This window comes from Montipora capricornis, chromosome 11, assembly GCF_036669925.1.
Source record: "Montipora capricornis isolate CH-2021 chromosome 11, ASM3666992v2, whole genome shotgun sequence".
Classification (NCBI taxonomy): Eukaryota; Metazoa; Cnidaria; class Anthozoa; order Scleractinia; family Acroporidae; genus Montipora; species Montipora capricornis.
Window position 1 is genome coordinate 3,798,984 of NC_090893.1, and position 24,303 is coordinate 3,823,286.

The following is a 24,303-nucleotide window of genomic DNA, read 5'->3' on the forward strand; positions in this document are numbered from 1 at the left end:
ATTGAGTTATCCAGTCGATACTAGAGTGATTTATCCAGCAAATAGCGCTATCCCGCTTTCGAACAACTGGAGACAGGAGTCCATCGTGATGGGAGGCACAAACTGAAATTCAACCGTGTTAAATCGTATCTTTATTTATTTATTTTGATTATCTTCTTCTGGTTTGCAATCGTTACTCGAACAGACAGATCCTGAAAGATTGATATGATGAGAAATACAAGGCATCCCTTATGTAACAAAATTGATGGCAATGATTAATTCTGTTTTCTTGCTGTAATTTTTCTCTTTAAATAAATCGGTAAATATTTTCAGATATAACACTGCGTTTTTGTTCATAAACAATAACATGCTGGAATAATTCGCCTTTAACTTAAACTTATTTGATAATATATTGTAAAGAAAGTCATTTTTTACCCATTTAAAACATCGTATCCAGCTAAAAAACATTTGATTATTAAGGATTTTCTATTTTAATTTTTTTCTCTTATAGATTTAATTTATATATATTTAAGAACTTCAGTCAATGTTCAACCTTATTCCTTCCTTTTTGGAATATTCGGATCTTCACGCGATTAGGAGTAATCATTTTCGTACGTGACTTATAAGGCTAGAGTTACTCGGAATTTTTTTAAACTTCATTTTTGGTCAAAACTATACATAAATTTTATGCGTAAATTTGATGGATACATTGTCATTAATTTTAGGAAGGAAGGATCTCTAATAATTTGCAGAGATTTTGTCGAAACAAGAAAAAACTCGCTTTACTTGCTAAGCAACAATCCACTGCAATCTTTTCTTAAATCAGCTAGCATATTCGTTAATATGAGATCAGAACTTTATCATTTTTTATTTTGGCTTTCCTCTTATGTGAAGTCGATGTCCTTTGGCGTTCCGTTTAACCAACCTTACATAATACAGCTCGGCTGTAAATGACAAATAACACAGTAACGCCTCAACAACTAAAATTGTTCTATTAAAATAGACGCATCCCTTGTCACATGGTTAATTTAGCAACAGGGCTTAAGACTGCTTCTTGTCATTGTCTTCGTGTTCATGGTCATTGCTGTTGGTCGTCGAGGCTTCCTTTTGTTTTGCCATTGGAACTTTGGCACAGATCCTAAACGAAAATGAAATAAGTGTCAAATAACTTAGTTTATAACAAAGTGCTCTTTTAACAAGCCCTGCGATTGGCTTAAACCTTGTACCCAATAGAACTCAAAGAACTCAGCTCACGCAAGCACAACCTACTTTTGTTACGTTTGTACAATCTTAAAAGCACGCTGATTGGCTCAGGGTCTAAAGGGCTGCTGTTTGGCTCTTGATATATGAGAAAAAAATAAACACGATAAAGGCTTGTGGTTAATGCAACGAAGACTGGCCAGCTAAAATAATCCCTTCCTTCCCCTCTACCTGCTACGCAGGCGAACACAATGCCGGTGACTCGAACCTTCAAGTTAGGATAGTTTGGAGCTATTGACCGTAGAATTTCTCGATCTTAGAGTTTTTAGCAATACGAGATATCGTAGGTTCGCATTAATACGAGGGCTCGGGCAGCAGTAAAGTAGGTAGCGCCGACAAAGAGGGCATGGCTGCGATATCGATTCTGTTTCTGTTTTTGGATTGAACTTTTGTTTGCAATCGATCGATGGTTTTTGTGTGTGTGTGTGTGTGTGTTTGGATGAAACATTAGGGAGCTTAAGCACGCGCGTTTTTGAGACGCGGACGGCAACCGGAAGAGAACATTTCGAGTGCCAGGATAGCGGTGTCCCCCCTATTTTTATACTAATCATTCTCTAATGGAGAAAAGATACTTGGCAATGTAAATGTGTTTGTGTGAAGACAAGTTAAAAGGGAAAACAGCTCACTTCCGATTGCCGTCCGCGTCTCAAAAACGCGCGAGTTTAAGCTTCCTAATAACCGTGCTAAACGTGCAAAGGCAGCGTTAGCCCAGTGGAGGACACATGCGCATCGTATTTCCTTGCACCCAATGTGAATGTCCTTGCGACTGACGTTTGCGTCTAATATGAACTGGCCTTTTTGCGTATCGCGAACTTCGAGTACGTCTGCTTTCGTGTCAAACTAGCAATGAATCCATCCTATGAGGATGTAGCATTTCTTACTTCTTAGTCACATCATCAATGGCGCTCTTTATTTTATCCACACACGAGTCAATCTCTGTCTAAAAATACAAGAAATTAAGTACATTAACTTATTATATCAATTTTATCTTTGCGCTGTGTATGGTTCAAACATTTTCGTCTGTGAAATGGAAGCTACACGTGAATTAATTTGAGAATTCTTTCAACTTTTCTCTCTGGTTAGCCTTTTGGCTTCCAAAGTGGACACATAAATTATTATTATTTAGAGACTTCTTCACACTGAAGATGCAGACCTTCACGTAGATAAGGACACAGCTGAAAGTACAAAGTCTAAACGCAAAGATTGTGGATTCAGTATTTTTGATCGATTTTTTCGCTAAGGTTTACTTTTGCTCATGACTTTAACGGTGTGAATAGAGTTGAATAAGATGCAATCACAAGCTTAATGCTATGGACATACTCTTTTCTTTTCGCTGCCTCCTTATGCTTGCTCCTTCTGTTCTACGCATGCGTCAACAACAACAACAGCTTTTATTTTGATTGATACACTAAATAATATAATTACAGTTGTTAAATGAAAAAAGAGAGGGGGCTTGCTTCCTAGAATAAGACAAAGTTAAAAAGATAGGCAGCCAGTGTTGTGCGTATATATTAATTCAAATTTAGGTCGGCATGCACCACACACATACACGCAAACGAATACAACACAAACCCCAAAAATGGGGTTTATAGTGTGCTCATTGCTTGATGTGTTTTAAATAAAATAATTAATTTCTTTGTACACGAAAAACGTTTAAACTTAGGAAATACAACTAGGAATTGACAATTAACTTCACTTACCCGGTACATGTCGTAAACCTTTGGAATGGTAAATGCCCCAATGAATGCTGTTCAAAGTTTGAATAATAAAAGGAGTGGTGAAGTCGACAAGCGCCGCAGAGAGTTCAGACAATGTGAGGTTTAGCCTGTGGCTCAGTTGGGAAGCGATGCGATAAGAATTTGGGGCCGAAAACTGGCTGGGCGGCGCCGAAGCGTTCCTAAAACTTTTCCTCGTTTTTGTAGCATGATCCTGTGTACCTTTCATGCTCAAGTAAACGCTAGCTTTTGCTGCGCACAGCCTCATGAAAGATAACACAACAACTGAAACAAGTTTGCGCTTATTTTGAACAAAGGCGAATCTTGTAATTTTCCCATACAAATCTTATTATACCCGATTCACACCAACTAAACACGTTTAATTAAACCAGGTTTAACAAAATAAAAAATGAGCAACGGAAGGCTGAAAGACTACATTTTACGTAGGGTTCATGTAAGTTCTAATGTGTGTCTTCATTGTGTTGAATTTGGAGTCTGCATTATGTCAGGTAGTAACTTGTATCAAGGAAACAATTTTAAACCATGTTTAACTAAACAGCTTTTAAGCGTGGTTAAGCTTTGGTGTGAATGCGGTATTAGTTGTTCTGTAAGTTTAATTGCCTTATTGTCTAGACTCAATGTAATGTTGCACTGAATGAGATATCAGCCAATTTCTCGGTTTTGATGCAAAACAATCAAAGCTTCCTAGCATGTTCATGGTAAAACACAACATCTTTTTATTTTGAATACTCACCGATAAAGGTAAGCGTTATTCCACTGAACCATTGCGCAACATAGGACAAAATATACAACGCTACCAGCAGCTATTGGGAGAACAATATATTATTTAAGTAAAATGAAACAAACCATTGTCTCTTTTGTGTCCATTTTGACGCCAGTAGCAAGAGCACAATCAATAGCTTTGCATATACTCATTTAGACTTTTGAAAAGTCCTTCGTCTCATGTAGATGGCACGCGGAACGAAGGACGACCGCTCGCGACTTCGCCGCTCGCTCATCCACTTCGCGTACGAAAAATCACGTTTCGCTCGCCAAAACATTTTCTCCTGGGATTCTCGTGAGGTCGACTTGTGGCAAGTCTAATACTCATTATAAACCGATCCAGGGTGTCAGTTTCTCAAAACTATTTTGTCCGTATTTGTGCTATGAGAATGAAATAAACATCATCTTTATGCTTCTTGAATATAGTTATGAATGCAAAAAAGCCTGACTCTTTTATGTGAACGTTATTTTTTCTGTTAGGTTCTCTTAAATTCTTCTGAAAAATTTGAAGCAATCGATTTTGAGATAAATTTTAAACCAAACAGTGTCAGCGATTTTGGATATACTGCGTTTTGCATTTGTTATCTTCCATGGAAGTTGAAAATAGTGTTTTTGACCGGAAATTTAGACAAAGTATGGTATAAAATCAAAACGCGTTAAACAATTGAGAAAAGCCGACAGCATTTTGTACATAGTCGAACTATGTTGAAATAGTCCTGAAAATTTGAGCTGAATCGGACAAGTTGTAGCTCCCTAAAAGGGCGACTCTTAGACAATATTCTAAAGTTGAGAAAAAGCTAAGTAAAGTTCATACTCAAGTCATGGTATTGCCGCGGCCCTGCAAATTTGCTTTCAGTTTAGGGGCTTTTCGAAAATTGGATAGACTTAAATCTTTTACAAAGCGATACTCTACGTCATAACGGTTTATATTTCTGCAACAAAAAAACTATTTCAGAATTTCAGTTACCATTGTTATTCTTTCTTTCTACTAGGGAACAACTAACGTTACCTAATTCTTTCAAAAGTACAATCATCACCATCAGCATCGGTATCATCAGTTTGATCAGCTTATGATTTTAAAAACGGACACAAACGGGCCAAAGCGTTGCACTGATTTTGTACAACATGCAATCTTCAACAAGTGCAAACAGTCCTTTTATCAGTTAAAACGCCTTGGTGTTTGTCTAATACAAATGTTAGCTCCTGTGTATAGTTGAGTGGGTTCCTAGAGTCGTGTTTTTGTTGATACCATTTGAATACGTTCGACGGAATTCAAACACGAACTACGACTAGAAATAACGGTAAATTAGAAAGCGCCGGCAATTATTTTTCCTTGATTGTGTTTTCTTAACCTCTAACTAACCGAGCGCAAGGGCCGTACTGGGGAAAATTGGCCCTCGGTAGCGGCGGGACAGGCGCAGCGAGACTCGTACAAAAACGATCGAGGTCAAATATCCCCCAGTACAGTCCCGCGCAAGTAAGGTTAGTAAGTTGTTTATTATATGGCATCGTTTCTTTTGAGCGATCGGACACTTCTACGCTTCGTCTTTCATCAGCGAACTTTGAACGGCTGTGCCTTTTACGTGTAAAAGTAAGTTCTGCTTACTATAATACTAATTGTACTGCTTTGATGAAAGAAAATTATATTCCGCTTTTTAAGAACTTTTTGTATTGCGCTCAACTTGAATACACCATATTCGTATTCTCAGTATTGGACTTGGAACTGTAGCTTGTAATGGAGGCAAATGGGTGGGGGAATGTATTACAAAGCATTTGCATTTGAAAAGACTTCCTCGCATTAGCCTCCATTGCAAGCTAGTTCCAGTCCAATCAGGCTTAGAATACGAATGTGGTCAATATCCCGGGAGAGAGAAAAAATACGGAAACGGACCGTTTCCATGGTACTAATGCGTACTGTAAAATCCCGACCAAAAACCAGCCAATCAGAATGCTTCATTTAGCCTGCGAATTGATTGCTATATAATAAATTAGTTTATTATAGAGGTTTGTTGCCTAAATCTGTAATTAGTAATTGATAAGACTAACCTTGAGAGATGCAGACAAATCGTCTACCAAAAACAAGCTCCTTAGTTTTGTCGTAAATGAGACAGCCAATTCGGCAACTTTTTCACCAACTTTGTCCGCCTAGTAATACAAATATGTCCAATATCGCAATAGGCCTTTTTACAGTCGTTTGCCCAGTGACCAGTAGCCTATGAATGGCTGCGAGGCTGCCGATGACCTTGTATTGATACAGACCTCACTGCTTTTATCATGTAAATTGTGTTGTTGTAATTCTAATTAGCTGAAAGCACTAAGGTTTGTATCAAAACAGAGTCACCGGTAGCCTCATTTCCATTCTTGAGCCAGGTAACTTAGCCATAACTGTTAAGTGGTCCATTGGTAAGATGCATGTCGTTTTTATAAGCGTAACGAAGTGTCGTTTACGTTTCCTCAAGTTTTATATAATTAACCGTTCGCGTGTGTAGAAATACAGGAGATGTTTGTCACAAAGCGCGCCTTTGATTCGACTCCTACGAAAACCCTGCCTTGAATTTTACACGAGCACTGACGTTAGCATTCTAGTTGTGCATACGTAGTTGACACCCGGAAATAAAGGAACGCTTCCTGAGGTTTATCAAAATTGAGTGTTTATCTCGTACTTGCAATCATGGACTTAAATGCAGAAGTGACGCCAAAATGTTGAGTGTAAAAGCATGCTTCATAGATAAAAAGTGTCTTTTCTCATTTAAAAAGAAAAAAACAACTCGTCTAACAGGAAGATAAGAATGCGCGCGCACGCTCCTCCCAACATCAAACAGGCGCTCATCCTGAGTTTAATGGTCGCTGACTACATCAAACATAGGTTACACAATACGCATACTTTACAGATGTCGTGCAATTCGTAAGCCTTAGTAGGATTAGTAGAAGCTATCGGTTACAAGAATTAGTTCGCGAGCGCCTTAAGCTGATAGTAGGTACATTTTTTCATGAATTGCTATTCTTTTAATGTACGAAAGAAATTTGCATACCTTGTCTTTGGGTACTTCAATGTCCTTTGATAGGTACGCCCTACATGAACGGTAAAAAAAGCAATGTCTGTCAAACGAATGTCCCCGTTTCGAACTCGATCTCCTGAATATGTTAATTAAATTTTGTATGTCTAACGGTTATTTTACCGACACATGAACATTTCCACTGAGTTTTTCACTTATACAGTTTACAATTCGATATTCCAGAGAAATCTTTCTCCATATCTACAACATGATTCTCAAAACAAAACTTAACTATGCCAGCCTATTGAATGTTGCTGTATGTAAATGAGCAAGTTCTACCATGTGATCATCGACATTGAAAGTTGTATACTTTTCTGTGGTGCGGTTTATTGTATTTGTCGAAGTAGTTCTACCTTTTTAGTCAGTGGGCTCAATCCTGAAGTGTGACCATTCAAATGAAAGGTACGACGCTGTAGTTTCCTGTGGTGATGTTTATTGTGCTGTACAAAGTGGTTCTAGTAGTTTTTGAGTCTGTGGGTGAATTCCTAAAGTATAACCATTCAAACGAAAACTACTAAGCAATACTTTCCTGTGGTGCTGTTGATTATACTCTTCAAAGTGACTTTAACATTTGAGTCTGCCCGTGGCTGAAAACCTGCTAAGCCGTTATTTCATGTGAAACTTAATAAGAAAAATGACGCACAAGGCGGTAATAAACATTGTCAGGCGATGCATTTTAAATTTGACTTGACGTTTCGAATGCTGCAACACACACATTTTCGAAAGTATCCGTTATTTTGGAGAAGACTGTTAAATACAATAGCAACAGCGAGAGATCTGGGTCGAACTAAAAATAACCGTGATAAATTAATAAAGTGACAGCTTGTCACTGGTTAGATTGACATTTAGAGCCGGGTTGAGTTCCTGTATACAGAAGGTTTCTTTTATCTTACAATAGTAATCAGTTTTTCCGGACACGAGAATTTCAAAATGATCCCATTTTATATTGTGTCCCCCTAGCCAAGATATGATCAGTAATAGCTGATGTGTGTTCTTGTATTGCGAGGGATTTAAAATCTGATAGTTATATATGTAGTACAAGATAATCTGTTTTGGCTCTTTATTAATATACAGGCTGGAAAGTCTTTAACTTAAAATTGCAGATAGCATTTGAGTCCTTCAAATAATTAAAAAATGTACAAATAATAAGTGACGTACTTGAGTGGGTGTTCAAATTCGCTCTTTGAGAAACCTGATCTGGCGGTCAATAGCAGTCTCAATGCTAGCATGGGAGCGAGGCAAATGAGTGCTATATTAGTGATGACGCTAATCACATTAAACTGAGTCAGGCAGACCAGCAGAACAAAACCGCTGACAAATACGATGGCGGAAACTTTGATGTCATGCCATAACAGGATTTCTTTAACGTCCATACCGCTCTGAAAGAGAAAATAAAAGGCAATGATTAAAGCCTACATTTGACCTGGGGTCCGAGAGCAAGAGCGAACAAATTCGATTGATAAATATAGTTCTTCCTGCGCGTTTTCATTTCGCAGAGGAAAAGCCTTGTGGTGACACTGTAGCCAGATGTTGTTCCTATTTCTTGATGCCGTATATCAGTGAATTAACAACATTTGACATTTACGGGATGTATTTCTCCAGGGCGACTCGGGTATACTCGGAAAGATCCGTGCGCTCCTTCGGCGGAGCTCGGAGTCGAACCTACGACCCCCCGATCATCAGTTCGGATTCAGCTCCACCAGTGAGTTATGCAAGACTCGTGAGGTCCATACTGCTAGACTGAAATTGTGGAGATGGTAAATCGTATGACACTGTATAACCCGCGGATCAGGGGACACATTGTCTATGAAGAACCTAGCTAGATAAGCAACTTCCTAACCACAAAATGCTCAGTTTAACGTATGAGCAGGGCTGGCGCAGTTGTTAGAGGACTCGCTATAATAATCGTCTTTCATTTAATTTTGCATTCACGCATTTCAGTTGCATTTTGCCGAACATTGTTGAGCCCAACGCAAATGATTATTAGGGAGAAGATGGAGTTGTGTGCATCAGAAACCCACCAGTAGCACCACTAGTCACCGCCGAACCGCTGGCATTGTGCCAGCGTGCACAGTCAGCCCAATAACTACCAACAAGGCTGTATGATGTCGGCAGTGTTGACGAACCATTACATTATAAATTTTGTAAGTGATAAAATGCTGACATTTCACTGGAAAAAAGACTTTTCAAGAAATTAAATGCAATTGCTTCGGAAATCGAAAAAAAGACCAAGTCTTTGCTGCTAGTGTATCTCGATGTTAGGTCGGGAAAAGCCATCGTCGGAAGATCGAATAGCTTAATGATGAAAAATTCGTCAAAAATTTGCATCAAGCGACTCAAAAGTTAGTCAATATATTTTATCAACTTTCCCTCAAAAAATAGTTCAAAAAAGTATGCAAGTATGAAAATTCTGAGCTGTTTTTAGGTGTTTTATTATGCTCACAACAGTGCATTGATTTTTGGTATATTTCGATTTGTTCTTATTATTTATACGAAAACAGAGGATCAAAGATCATTTTCAGTCTTGTGTCATAGCTAGCTTTTAATGTATGATCGATCACACCCTACAGAGGATTTGCATAATAACACATGGTAGACGAGAAAATTTTAATAGGAAACTTCGATGGTTTAGCTAAAAAATGCATCGATCGCCATAATTTGCCATCGGTTTTAAGAAATGCAAACGATAAAAACTCGAGTGTATCGCTAAATAGGGCTGACATTTTACCTAACCATAGTTTCTTCGTTGCGAACACCAAGACGAGTACTGTATAAATGTCTGTCGAATGAAAACCGCACAGTTTGCAACAAAAATGATGTTATTTCTTGCTAAAATCATAAAATCTCATTTTTAAATCTTACCTTAGCTAAATCTTGGATGGATCTGATTTACAAGTATCCGTGGACAAAGAAAATATTATAAATGTCTTTCACGGTAAGAATATGGACTCCAGAGGAAGGGCAGCTGATTGCTTGATATTAAATATTCAAAAATACTGCGGAGTTTCCGAGGAACTAATTAATTCCAACATTTATCGAACGCAGCTTTTCTTTCATCCAATAATTTAAAAAGTGGCAAATTCGTCTGCAAATACAAAGCGATCGCGGATAATTGAAACACAATCAGTATCTTTTAATTTTGAAATTGATGATTAAGTCATCGTTAGATTTTCATCTCGAAAGTTGATTGGGAGAAGTCAGAAGTGAAGTGAAGTTTAGATGAATTTCAGAGTAGAGAGGGAGGAGGAGCTTGAAAACGAACCTTGAAGGAGCGGATTTTAAGAGTGAGTTTTAAGAGTGATTTGGGTAGCCCCTTTTCCCCTCCCTAAACAATCGCTACGGAAACTGATCAGAGAAATACACAACCACAGGACGTGGGAGACGGTTACCAGCCTGGAGCTGGACGAATGACTGCACAGTGCATGATCCGACCACTCCTGAACCCAAAGTCAAAGTGCCATATTGGCACTTGGAATGTTAGAACTATGTTTCAAACAGGCAAGACCGCACAGGTGGAAAGGGAAGTGTTGCTTTACCGCATTCATATTTTAGGCATTAGCGAGTGCAGATGGACTGGCAATGGCTGTGTGACAACATCACTGGGCAACACAATTGTATATTCAGGGAGGAATGATAATGACCATAGAGAAGGAGTAGCGATCATGATGTCAAAAGAGGCAAAGAAGAGCATGATAGAATGGACACCAATAAGCGAGAGACGGATGGTAGCAAGATTTAAATCCAGGTACACAAAGCTCTCTGTTATACAGTGCTACACCCCAACCAACGATGCCGAGGAGGAGACAAAGGACACATTTTATCAACAGCTGCAAAAAGCACTAGATAATGTGCCCTCACACGATGTTCTGCTAGTGATTGGAGATCTGAACGCCAAAGTAGGACGTTCTAACGAAGGAAGGGAAAAGACCATGGGAAAAAATGGATGTGGTGAGATGAACGAGAACGGAGAGAGACTGGCTGATATCTGTGGTTTAAATGATCTTGTCATTGGGGGTACCATCTTTGAACACAAAGAGATTCATAAGTTAACATGGATCTCCCCAGATGGGAACGTCAAGAACCAAATAGACCATGTCTTGATAAATGGTCGCTGGAAGCACTCTCTTCACAACGTCACCGTAAAGAGGGGCGCCGATGTTGGAAGCGACCACCACCTTCTTCTAGCAACTGTCAAACTACAGCTAAGAAGAAATCCCATCAAGATGGCAGAGAAGGGGCAAAGGTACAACATTGCTAGGTTGAGAAACCAGATGTCAGCAAGAATTTCTCTATAGCTGTAAAAAAATAGGTATGAGGCTCTAAATAGCATCGATGAGCAGGCAGAAAGGGATGCAGAATCAGAATGGAGGATAGCAAAGGAGAGCTACTTACATGCATGCGAATGTGTGCTAGGGAAGAAAAGGAAAAGAGATAAGAACTGGATAAGTGCCAAGACTTGGTCCCTAATCGACAAGCGTAGGGAGATCAAGGAAAAGAAAGGGTCTGCAAGATCACAGAGACTAATTGAGAAACTATCAGCAGAGTACTCATTGGCTAATAGAGAAGTTAGGAAAAATTTACGGAAGGACAAGAGAATGCACTATGAGAACTTAGCCTCCCAAGCCGAACAAGCTGCGATAAGGGGGGAGCAAAGTGAGTTGTACAGAATAACAAGGGACCTCTCTGGAAAATTCCAGGGAGAATGCGATGCAATGAAAGATAAGGATGGGAAGAGAATCACAATCGATGATAAACAGCTACAAAGATGGACAGAACACTTTAGGGAGGTCCTTAACAGACCAGATCCAGCAGAGCGCGCTTGTATATCTCAGCCCTTTGGAGATAAACTAGATATCGATTGTTCGCCACCAACAAAAAATGAGATTCTGAAAGCGATCAAGAGTCTGAAGAACAACAAGGTACCTGGAATAGATAACATCACAGCAGAAGTATTGAAAACTGACACCCGTTTTGCAAAAGACTGGTTATATGACCTATTCCATAAAATCTGGAATGCCGAGACCATACCTGAAGACTGGTGCAGGGGCCTGATCATTAAACTCCCCAGGAAGGGGGATAGGACACAATGCACAAACTGGCGGGGAGTAACACTGCTTTCCGTACCAAGTAAGATCTTTTGTAAAATCATCCAAATGAGACTAAGTGATGCCATCAACACCATCTTAAGGAAGGAGCAGGGAGGTTTTAGACCAGGAGTAGGGTGTATAGACCACATTTTCACCCTCCGAAATATCATTGAGCAGTGTATCGAGTGGAACACTAAGGTACATATTAATTTCATAGATCTGGAAAAGGCCTTTGACAGCATCCACAGACACTTTATGGAGTATCCTGCTAGCCTATGAAACTCAGTTTTGAAACCTGAAAGCGTTCGAAAATGCTCTTTCTTGTTTTTCGAGCTTTCCTGCGTCGATACTAACCCGGTTGAAGCCCTTTGACAAGTTCTTCAAACCAGGGTAAGGACTGGCTTTGACTAACGACGCAAGCATTGTGATAACTGGCACCATGTGTTAGATGTAAGAAAGGATACAAGTGCGATAAACTAGTAAAACCTCTACGTAAGTATCGTGTGCTTATACCGTCATTGCCTTAAACCCTGAACCTGCTTAATTAAGACGAAGTGCCCTGGCAACCTTTGAAGGCAATTCCCTTGATGACTCCTTTGGGGGAGCTATGGACTATAGTGCGGGGGACTAGAGTCAAGTACTGGTCTCGAAAAAGTACGGCCTGCAAAAGGATAATCATTCTAGTCTTCTAAGATAAGGACGCTAAGCTACATGCTTAGCCTAACAACACTGGCCGTGTTTTCATGAACGGTTTTTCAGGTCGCTTAGCGAGTGACAACAGAGATTTTCGTAAAAACAGTTCCTTTCCCAACTCGCTTAAAGTCAAGCGAGTTCTCACTAAATTTAAGCCACCAAATCAGGTATCTTAAGTGAGCTGGCAATTACTCTCGGCCAATGAGGAGGCGCTTGCGGTTATTCAAATCGGAAATACAATAGGCGTGCTATTTTTATTTTTATTGTTGTATAGGCGCGTGCTCTCTCCTCATTTCATCTTAGGTCGCTTAACGAAGTATGCAAACAAACCATGCACTTGAACACAGCTCCACTTGGATAAGTCACTATCTAGCTTCACCTCAGACGTCGGCCAAGGTTTTCACCAAGCATGTCCTTAGATGTGCTCAGAGTGTGCATATTCAAGGTCACTTGAACAACTATTCAAAATCTCTTCTCAGATTGAACCTCAGTGTTGGATAGCGCCGACGTTTTCCTCATCTCACTTGTTGCATTAAAGCCAGTCAAAGCATCGCAGATGGGTATAGGAAATCTTACTTGATCATTTACAGCGATCCGTGAATTGATGAGTTGTTTGGATTTTCCATTTTCATCTCTCTAAGTCGGTGTCTTTGGGCCAGTTCACGGCTCCTACTCAAATAATTGTACTTTTTTAAAGAGCTTTAAATGATATCAACTTTCTGTCCACCTCTGAGACCCAGGGGCAGCTAGTCGGGACGATAGAATGTTCGTGGTGAAACTTTACTACAAGAACGGGAAGAGCACCTGGGCACTTACTCCAAGAAGCGTTCGAATTGCCTGCTTCTGATTGGTCACAAAATTGTTTTTATGACCAATTAGCGAAGAGGAGCGGCCTGGTGATTCTTGATCTTTTCTTACACGAAGTAGTTTTCCTTATCGATCGCCATGGTTGCTTGGCCTTTGCAACGGAAATTTTCACGCTGTAGAAAGTTTCAGAAGTCGTGCGGCGAACATGGAGATGTAAAAGGTAAGCTTGGCGTTGTGTACTAGACAAGTTAGTGAGCAAAGCCTTGCAGAAAGTGAAAGTCGTGCATCGCGTATCAGCAAAAAAAAGTTACGATACCTGCGAAAGATCCACCGCAAACATTTATCGGAGAGTGTTTGTTGCTTGCAGCCGTGCTTAAGCTTGGAATCTTTCTCGGCTTAGTTCACGTTTTGTTCTGAAAATTTCCTCGAGAAGCTTTCCCCGTTGAACGCGCTAAGCAACTGTCGCGATCGATGAGGAAAACTACTTCGTGTAAGAAAAGATCAGAATCACCCGGCTGCTCCTCTTCGGTGAATGGCCACAAAAAAAAGTTTGTGGCCAATCAAAAGCAGGCAATTCGAACGCTTGTGGAACTGGTTCGGTAAGAGTAAGTGCCCAGGGCCCTTCCCTTATAGTAAACTTTCACCACGAACATTCTATCGTCCGTAGCCTGCGTAGCATGGCGGTTTTGGTTGCTAAGTAATAAAGGCGGGCGAGGGCAGAAAAACCGCGAGGAGATTGGGTCTTGAGATTCATTGCATACAGCACCACAGGAAAGTATTGCTTAAAAGCTTTCATTTGAATGGTCACACTCAGTATATATAGGATTTCACCCACAGAATTAAGCAAAACGTAGAACCACCGGTACCTTGTACAACATAATAAACATCACAACAGGAAATTACTTTTCAGTGGCTTTCATTTCACCCATCGGTTCAATAGAATAAATATTCAATGTATATTCAACATAATAGATCTGAAGAACCATGGATTCATGGAACCACCTTGTACTGAGCATAATAAAGTTAACAGGGAACTACATAAACTATCAGAGTCAATGGTCATGCACCCAACTATTTAATGTGATTGAGTTTATCGGTTTTACTAGTGCTTTGGGACATTAAAATTATGATGAGCACTCTTAATTCCAAATTTGTGGTCTTTGGCCTACAAACCAGCGTGACTTATGAATTAAGTAATCCGTATATCATGGATACGCTAAATGTCTCAATGGGACCAACCCTACATTCATCAGCATGACCGTATACTTTGAGAAATAATACATAGTTTTGGCAAATGAGCAAATTTGAGCTTTTCAAGTCGAGTAAATCAAGGAAACGTTATTCAAGCTTCTCGTTGAATGTGTGGGCCAGCAATTATAGAAGGAAAGTAAACTCATCTACGAAATTCATTTGGAACAAGGCAACCGGTTGGATGTTTACAAACCACTTTGCATTTTTAATGTGGTTCGCCGCCAGCGCTACAAACACTGGACGTCAACATCTTTGCGTCTTTTTCAAAACTCACCCTGAATTACAAAAAAAGCTGAAATCAAGAGGGGCTCTATTGAGGTCTTAAAGCAAACTGATCAACTCGTTCTCTGCTGTAGATTATAAGTTTTGGGAAAAGTATTTGCAAAAACTCAGTTTGACTTTTGCAAGTTGAATAGAATTTTTGTAAACTTTAATATACAGCGAAATTAAGTCGTTATCTGGGTCTAGATGATTTACTAGAAACATGTGCAAAATTTTGATTTCTGACAGCGAAAAAGAGTCGGAGATTTTTTTTTTTGTATACCATGAAGTCTATTTTGCGATAAAATGTGTGGTAAATGTTGCTTTTTTCTAGCAAAAGTGATGAACTAAACGAGGTAAAATTAAACCAGATAAATGATCGACACGAAATTGATAACTTCGGATTCTGAAAGTACAAGATATCGTACAGAAATAAAGAAAAAGTTAAGAAGAAAAACATCTTGAGTCAACAGGAATATTTACTATGGGAATTAACGATCTACATTCTTACAAAATATAAAGGAATCAATGCTGAAATGATTCCTGTCTTTTTTTTTATGGTTTCGAATTCCTTAGAAAATGCAATCAAGATTATTATGTTAATAATTGCACACCTGTGTATAGATAGCTTGAGTTAGCAAGGACAATAATGAACGTGTCCGAAAAAAACATGAACAAAATGACTAAAAAACATAATAATTCGGTTACAATAATCATGATAATAATAAGCTTGATTTTTTGAAGTCAAGCTTTGAAGTCAAGCTTTGAAGTCAAGCTTTTTGAAGTCGAGCTTATTACTACGCCAATAGTTTGAGTGCTAAACAGTTATGAGTCGAGTCTATAGCTGCTTCCACTCCCACAAGATTTATGGTACAAACAAGGCTGTAGCTGGGATCATTTGATTTTAGCGATTTTTCATCTAGAATAATAATAGTAATTATTATGGTGCTATTTTAATAATAACAAATTTATTCATTAGTTCTTCCTCTTGGTGGCGCCTAGCTTCTGGAGCAACAAACTACAACTCTACATGAGACGTATTAATAGCATAGAACAAAACTAGCGATGAATGGCCCTGGTGAATGGCAAAACTATGTAAAATAGATAATAATCAAAACTACAAATTTTCTCGTTTAAACTGAAGGTACAATTTTCTTTTCAAGAATTTCTCTGCATTTTAAAACTCATGCATTGACTTCCAATGGTCTTTAAAAAATGATTGACACATCTCTTCCTCAAGTCTTGATCTTTAATTTTTCCTATTGAGGATTTGCAGTGATCGGAGAGATTTGGTGTTTTTACTGGTATATTTGCTTTGCGTTAGAATATTTTCTTTCACGTTTGTTTTTGCTATCGCCTTTAAGAAACAAGAAATGTTAAATTCTCCGTAATTCCCACTTACTTTGATAGGTTCAATTGAGACAATCTTGTTCCGCGCCACCTTTGAATCAATTCTATACGGCAGTTTACTATGTTAAAAACAAAGCCTTGCAATTATGTAAAGTCTATGACTAAAAAGTTATTCTTGCCTTGCCAAAATTCTGCCTGCTACCTGGTGGAAATGTTGTCAGAAAAATGAACATACCGTCATTATATATGACATAATAAAAGATCATCTTAAATAACTAAAAAGTGAAAGACTTGCATTTGGAGACCTCAATTAACTCTTTGAATGTAATTCTCTTTCATCACAAGAGCTCTTGTTAAATACAAATTATTTTTGATTTGGAGGATTTAAGTCAGAGTAAATAGGAGCAACAAGGGACCACTTTTCTTTATACAGCTTTAGAGTTTTCTTTTTGAGGTTTCTGCGCCGTATAAGAGTCAACACTTGCTAACCATACCAAACCAAATCAGTTTGCTTTGGGAACAATTCAAGTTCACGCTGCGCTAAAGTAGGCACACACCATCTTTGCGGAGATAATAAATACACTATTAGCTTTTGCTTCAAAAGCATAAAATTTGTTTAACCAACAATAGACAAAATAGAAAAATGTGAAACTTATGTAGAGATCCATAGGAAAGAAAGGGGAAAATTCTTTAATGATCATTGCGGTTTCATTGCTCGCAGAATAAGTGTCGTAAAATCTGCAATATCGGTGTCTTATCCCCCATAGCCTTCACTCTACGCAAAATAGTTTAGTAAGTGGTGATGCACGTGGTTTAGTGTTTTCGGCTTCCAAAGCCTCGTCACACTAAGGGCGCTTTTCAATTTCTTGACACAAGTAACTTCACTTGTTCTACTCTATTTTGGATTTTTTTTACTACAAGGATTTATACGAGCAAGAACAGATCTAAATGCTATTCGTTAAAACTTTTTTTCAGGTCTCCCAAGTTGTTCCTCTTTTCACATATCGTGAGTTTCGAAGTTCTAAAGCCGATGTAGTTATATGTAAAGATTGTTGATTTAACTCAAGAGCGGTTGCAGAAACGCATGACTCCATTCTAATGCAAAAATATCACCATGCCGGAAGACCAATACAGAAAAAAGTAACTTAATACATAAATTCTCCAGTTAAAATAAACCATGGTGCATTTAAATTTCTCTACTGGTACTTCAAACACATTTGGCACCCTTCAATTTAAAATCGTTGTTTTTGTATAAAAAGGGTGACACCATCGTCAGCTTTAACGAAGGTTTTCCATCCATTCCGCAGTTGCTGAAGTCGCTTTTAGAGTTAATTAAAACAAATTAAAAGAAACTCTGTTTCACAGTTCTGTTTGCTGAAAGCACCTGCGTACAGAAGAGGAATGATTAAGTTCGCAAACAAAGTATAACATTATTATTTTCTGTAAACACTTTGTAACCCTTTTGAGCAGCGGCGAGTTATCCATTGAAAATATACTGAACTGAGTTGTTCCTCCTAGGTCCAAAGCCATATTCTTTCCTTTTAAGAATCCTTTGGCTCTTTAAGTTTCAATGGAACCAAAGAAAGTTTAGTTTTTAGCTTTGTTTGTCATTGTTATGCAAAACTCTAAATGTTCTACAACATGAACTAAAAGACCATATGACTGACTTATGAGCTATCTTTCAAAACATATTTTAACTCGAGAGGCGTTTATCTTTATTTGAAGAATATTGAAGTACCTCGAGTGTTGTTACAGGGCTTGTAGTATAGCATTTAAAGGTTTAATCATTAGAAGCTCTAGTTTGAGTCGATTAGGTTAATTGTAAACTGTTCGCTGCTTTGCGACAATAGCAGGTCCATTTGTGCATTGAGTAGTTTTGAAGCCATTCATAAATGAGTCCTATTGTTCTGAAGCTGTTTTACATCAATTATGTAAGAGATGAATAAGGCAGTGTTTAAGGGTAGGACAAGCGGAGAAATACGCTTGACCCAGGTGCGATAGCTGACGATTTATTGGACGGCTTTGTTCAGTATTCTCTGCCAAAGAAAAACAACTGTCAAATTCTTTTTAAGATCAGAAAAAAAGGAATCATGATAAGAGGTTGAGGATTCAAAGGAACGAAATGAACAAGTTGTTTTTGAGAGTCCTTCACGCCTTGATGTCACATTAATGATTAATCAAATACAGACAGCGCCTTTGTTTTGTAGCCTTGTATAAAAGCGTGGTTTTGTATTCGAAGTAGTAACTCAAACGTGGTGGGTTGATGTCTTAACATATCATAAGAATTTGCAAAGCGGGAAGCTTCGAAGCAACCGGGCTAATTGGTAAAAAGCTGCTGTCAAGATTGGAATCCCACAGTGCAAAAGACTGAAGGGGTATTATTCGATAAGATTCCTATTGAACGTAGTGTTTAAAAGAAGGATTTCATGAGCTTACCTCGATAGCAAACTTCATTGATTGATTTACTCTCCAAAGGCGAAGAATACCGTTGGCGTACCGATAGCATCAACAGCAAATTTTTCATGGAAAAGACAACTTCCTCGGAGAAACACATAAAGCGACCGATGAACGCCTTTATGATATGGTCCAGCCGGAAAAGGCGAGAAATATCGACACAGAACCCTAAGCTACACAATTCTCAGATTAGTAAGGTTCTGGGCATCGAATGGCGCAACTTAAGAGAGGAAGAGAAACAGAAGTTTTTCGCCCAAGCTAAACTTTTGAATGAACTGCACTTGATTGAACATCCTGACTACAAATATCGACCAAAAAGACGCGCGAAGAAGAAGAATATTAGGCACGCTAAGATAGCGGACAGTCATATGGTGTGTCCATACACCACATGCCACTGTGAGCGAAATGGATTGACTTCTTCGACGGAGCCAAATCAGAGCATGCTGCTGCAAAAAGATAATCAGTCAGACAGCCAACAAGTGCAGCATAACGAAGCCACGGATCCCAGCGAGATCTTGATTAAAAAGGAGAAGGCGGAGAGTCCGACCGCAGTGGACAGCATTCTCTCTAAAGACAGCACTTCAGGTCCAGGTGTTGGACACATAAACTTGCACTCAAGACCTTCCGAAAACCCGTTGTTTCCAACGTGTGAAAGAAGGGATTTCGCAGCATTGAAGTTTTCAGGGCATGTAGCAATGTTAGGAGCCACAATGCCGCCCTATCATGCAGCGAACTTCCATACAGAATCTTACCGGCCCCATTACCACGTTTTGCCCTACAGGTTTTTAGCAAGCGGCGAGAAGGAATCGGTGATCGGATATCCGCCCTCCTATTCTTCTACAAAATGCAACTGCTGTCCAAGAGGCTTTACAAGGGGCGAGGAATGCCTTCTGTCGCAGGGTACACGATACCCTTTCTTTAATCCCGAAGTAAGTAAATGCTTTTACGGGCGCGGATGGTAAAGACCGAAGTCGAAGAGCCGAAGCCGAAGTTGATGCCGAAGAGACAGATGACAAGAACACGTATCAAGAGATCTATTAATATACGCTTTGATTTTTTTGGGGACTATTTATGATTACAAAAACCAAAATTACAGAGTTAAAGAGGATTCTTCATTGTATGTTAGTTAAAAAAGATTTTTTGGGAGCCAGCTATATCGTTGCCTTTTGCAATGGATCAGGTCATGATGATGATTTTATCCGAAGGTGCTGATTGAACTTCGTAATGCTTTTGTTAATGACAATTTAAAGCATGCATTTGCACATTTTAAATACAAAATAAAAGACAACGGAGTAAGCTATCCTCAAGGTACAACAAGTTTTTCTATTTCAATCGCTGCTCAAAAGAAGCCATGCAAAGAACAAGAACTTTTTTAGATAATCCAGTAAAAAAGGTGTGCCTTCCAACGTCTTCTTTCTATTAAGTTGGTTTGAAAAAGTAAAGAAATAATAGTTCAAATGCGATTTAACAAATGCGATTTAACAAACGTCATCCCCACGGGCTAATCCTTGCATGTAGAGACTGTTTGTTGCCGAATATATTGTTAATAGCCACAAGAGCCAAAGGAGTTCTGGGGATAAAATGATTGTTGAAAACCGCGGTCAAACTGCAGATAGACTTCATTCAAATCCTCCGGACAAATGCATTCTTAATGGCAGGTGATATCGTTTTTAAATTAAACTTTATGAGGACTTGCAAGTCCTGTTCTATTTTACAATACCTGTCTGTGTTACATCTGTAAAATGTCAGTAATACAATTGCAACCAATCTTTATCCCTTCATGGAAAGTTTTCATTTGCGAACAGGACAATGTCCCCATTGATGTTGCATGGTTAACGCGCAGGTTACTTTCGTAACGTACACATTAACGTGCAAAAAAAACTGTTGTTTGTTCACAATAGACATGAGTTAATTGTTCGTCTTGTTGTCTAAGGCAATTGTCTTTTACGTAACAGGATCCATAAACACATAATTAAAAAGTGGTAATGATGATGGAGGTAATGTTTTCCAACGAAAAAAAAAAACAGTAAGTCAGTGGTGTTTGCTACGAAGAGCATATCAGATAACTCTCTTTGTTTGAAATTTGACGCTCTTTTAAAAAAAATATAATGGGGATATCAGGTCAACAAAAGAGATTGATAACAGATGAGTTTATTTCATTTCTCTTTTATAAAAAACACAGTTTGTGGAGATCATTTAGTCCGTACGTTCCACCGAAACAAGAACACATAATTATTAGGTTTCCAACGTGATTAATACTTCACTAGGTTGCTAACCGCCAAGCAACAGCTCATTCATAATTTAGGAAGTCAAAGGCTTAGATACGACAGGCGAGAGTTGGAAAAGTCATTTTAAACTGAAAATATTCATTACGTGGTAACAAACAACATGATGATGTCGTGTTCACCTTGTACAAACAAAAATATTCAAAGACCAAGTTTGTAGTGGTATAAGGCTTTTGGCGTTGAAAAAGAGGAGAATGTTTCACCGAAGGGAACCATTAATTCTTAGAAAGTCATTCCGTCGTTTTGAAGAGGGAGGCAAAGTGGGCAAAAATGTTTAGAGGCAATGTGAAGTGACTGGTATTGCCAGGATCTCTTCCCAGAATGCTGAAAATGGGATTCACCGACTCGAGTATTTTCTACCCTCGACTGAGGAATTCGTGTTTACAAGGAGAATCAACAACTTACTTGACTATTGCTCTGTGAGGTTATTGCTCTCGAAGTCATACCCCAAAGGGATTTTTTTGTAATACTACTGTAACAGTCGTTATTTACTATCCTTAAAACAATTCGATTTTGCTCCAGGCCCTCATTTAAGCTCTAAGTGCTACATCTTCGTTTTGCCGGCAGAGCAGCGACGTAATCCTCGAAAAAGGAAATATTTGAAATTAAAAGTTAATGACCTTTTTGGAGTTGAAGTGATTATTAAAAGATGACTTTCGTGAATTATTGAAAAGCGAGTGAGTACTTAGTGAACGCAAGTTTCAGAAAGAACTTATGGACCACGCGAATCAAGATGAAAATTGCTTGAACGGCAACCAAAACATTTGCTCACGTCACAAAATGAATATCCCTCTTTTCGTAGATTGAAATTCAATCTTAAACAAAAGGCATCATCTCGAGGCTCTGGGGAATAAACTCATACAAATCCTTACATATGACGGTCATGACGGGGTAAAATGGGAGCTAGCTTGCCTCTCTCATACACGCCCTTATGAGTCATCTTTTGCGCGTATCTTTCTATTTTTAGAACGCCACGATTTCCTCGGCTCTGCACGCACTGTTTTAAAAGGCCAATCAGAGTAAAGTCATTATCTAAGAAGACAAATAAAGCAGTAAAACTGTATTTAAATCGTGCAAATTGTTGTAAATTTATGTAAATGAGAGTCTCCTGCTCAAGGGTTCGTTCCAAAAATAGAAAGATACGCGCGAAGGTTGACTAAAGATCTACTGCATATGGAGGCTCCTACTAATGGTCTCCTGCTCGGACCTAATTTTTTGGTGGGAAAATGGGATTTGATCACTGGGAACTGGGATTTTGTTACTGGGAATGGGAGATAAAGAGTTCTTGGTGCAGATGGGGTTTGCATCATGAGAGGTCATCAGGTATTAGTTCTGCTCAAAATTCCTGATATCAAATACTTCATGCGGTCCTCCTGCGTTCCTGGCCACTGCCATGTGAGAGTGAGGACCATCCTAATGCTAGTTGATTTGTTTTTGAACCTCAAAGCTCCCTACCTATAACATTCATACCTCACTAGCATGAATGGACTTCCCTAAAGCCACTGCAATCAATGCAATCACTCGAAAAGAAGAAGCTCAGATGAGGTATTGGGCAAGGTTGCCATGGTAAATGTGTCAGGCGCAGGAACACAGTGAAACGTCCTTGAACGTACCTTACCGATTTGCCAGACCTTCGGCCCGTAGCGATTGTTGTGGGTCAGTAGTGAAGAGGGCGAAGACCCCGAGGAAGATATTGGTGCCAGGATACTTATGTCGATGAATTTAGTGATGATGCTGATGACATTTACTCTGAAGATGACTTAGAAAAACGGGAGACTGCATCATTTAGAATGGTTTTATGTGTCAGGTGATAGCAGGCCTTTTTCGACGGACATTTGGGTAAGCAAACCCAATAGAGTGTTTTCACTCGCGTGATCAGTAACTTTGTTTTTCTACCGAAACAAAAGAAACGTTTGGGTTATAATAGAGCTCAATTCCCGGAGGATCAGTTGTGGACACCAACATGGCCGCCGTTGTTTAGGTACATCATCAACATGGCCTCCGTGACGTCACGGCGGCACAGTAATCTCATGTTTCGTTTTGAGACTAATCATTAACTACTTTATAAAACATATCGATGCTCTAAAATTATATTTTCTCTATCGTACCTTGCATACAGCTGGCGCGCCTGAAATTTGAATTGACCAATCAGGATTCAGCAGGAGGGAAAAGCTTTACTGTACTGACTTCAATGAAAGTTAACAGGAATAGCATTGAAATAAGGCCATTTATCATATGGCCCGTTCGACCCCGCGCGCTTTCACTACAAAACTATTGGGAAAATGCCCGTATGAGGGCCGTACGCATTAGCACGAGCAGGGCCGGAAAAAGCCGTACGGCCCTACTAAGGAACACGTACTGCTCCGTGCGATGCAATTTTAGAGGGTTTCGCGGTTTTAGAGGCTATTATCGTGTCGTTTTGGTAGGACAGTCAAGTTTTGACTGCCGCTCGTACTGCGGGCGCAGCGGCCGTATGCAAGGTAACTCCGGTTGGGCTTTTAGTAGCAGGGACTGGGACTTCTCAATAAACTTGCCACTGAGTCTGGGATTTTGTCCAAATTTGCCCCCATTCGTGACCCCCATATTTATTCCCCAGAGCCTCGAGATGATGCCTTTTGTTTAGGACTGAATTTTAGTATATTGAAATTGGTCGATTAGTGCACGTCAAGGAAACAACAGAAACTTTTATGAAGTATGGATCAATAGTGTATCACACTCATATGCTGAACAGAGAAACGTCCAAGCTTGCAGAAACACGAAGGGCCGTTTTCACATTATCACATCAACAGTGATTTAACTTTTTGCTTTCATTACTGTTATTTTAAAACAAGTTTTTTGTACAATGCGGCACACTCGGTATCTATTTTTAGAAAGATAAAAACTTAAAAATTAAAGTAAAGTAAAGAATAGGAAAAAAATTCCGGCTTCATGCAGTACTAACACGCTGTCAATGCTTTGTGCATCATTTGACTCCCTCTCTTATTCTTCAGTCAGTGCGTGCGTTTGTTTGCTCGTAGATCACTCACATCAGTCCGTGACAATTTTTTAAAGCGTTCAGTTTCGTTTTTGTATCGGTATTTAACCTGATCTAGCGCCTACCATGCCTTAGAATGGTACGCTGCAATACCTACCTCATTTAACTCCGAGGGTACCCTCGAAACGTTCAAACTTGGTCGTTCTCTGACAAACCATTCAAATTGCTGGTGAGGATCCTCTCCCCTGCAGACTTAACTTGCCAGACGTGCGATTGCATGTTCTTTGACATGTAACCGGAGGCGTAATGATTGAACTACATTTGTCAGTCATCCCGTTAGTATTGTTC

At 39.2% G+C, this 24,303-nt stretch overlaps 1 protein-coding gene across 1 annotated transcript; it reads right to left on the reverse strand.

Annotated features, from left to right (window-relative positions):
- Positions 1-114: 114 nt before the first annotated feature.
- Positions 115-9,785, reverse strand: LOC138023505 (reticulon-1-A-like). Its single transcript, XM_068870505.1, has 8 exons — positions 9,656-9,785; positions 7,952-8,172; positions 6,770-6,809; positions 5,784-5,882; positions 3,709-3,778; positions 2,940-2,986; positions 2,121-2,179; positions 115-1,117 (listed from the first exon to the last, which is right to left on the reverse strand). Exons 2-8 carry the CDS (start codon positions 8,164-8,166, stop codon positions 1,021-1,023), a joined length of 627 nt encoding a protein of 208 aa, XP_068726606.1. The 5' UTR covers positions 8,167-8,172; positions 9,656-9,785; the 3' UTR covers positions 115-1,020.
- Between the last annotated feature and the right edge of the window lie 14,518 nt (positions 9,786-24,303).

What these genes read in the sequence shown, in the direction of transcription:
- LOC138023505 (XM_068870505.1), bottom strand. Translation starts at nt 8,166, where the DNA reads ATGGACGTTAAAGAAATCCTGTTATGGCATGACATCAAAGTTTCCGCC. An exon ending in TTGAAGTACCCAAAGACAAG is followed by an intron (nt 5,883 to 6,769) that starts GTATGCAAATTT and finishes TTGTATTACTAG; the next exon opens with GCGGACAAAGTTGGTGAAAA. An exon ending in ATTGATGATGTGACTAAGAA is followed by an intron (nt 1,118 to 2,120) that starts GTAAGAAATGCT and finishes ATTTTCGTTTAG; the next exon opens with GATCTGTGCCAAAGTTCCAA.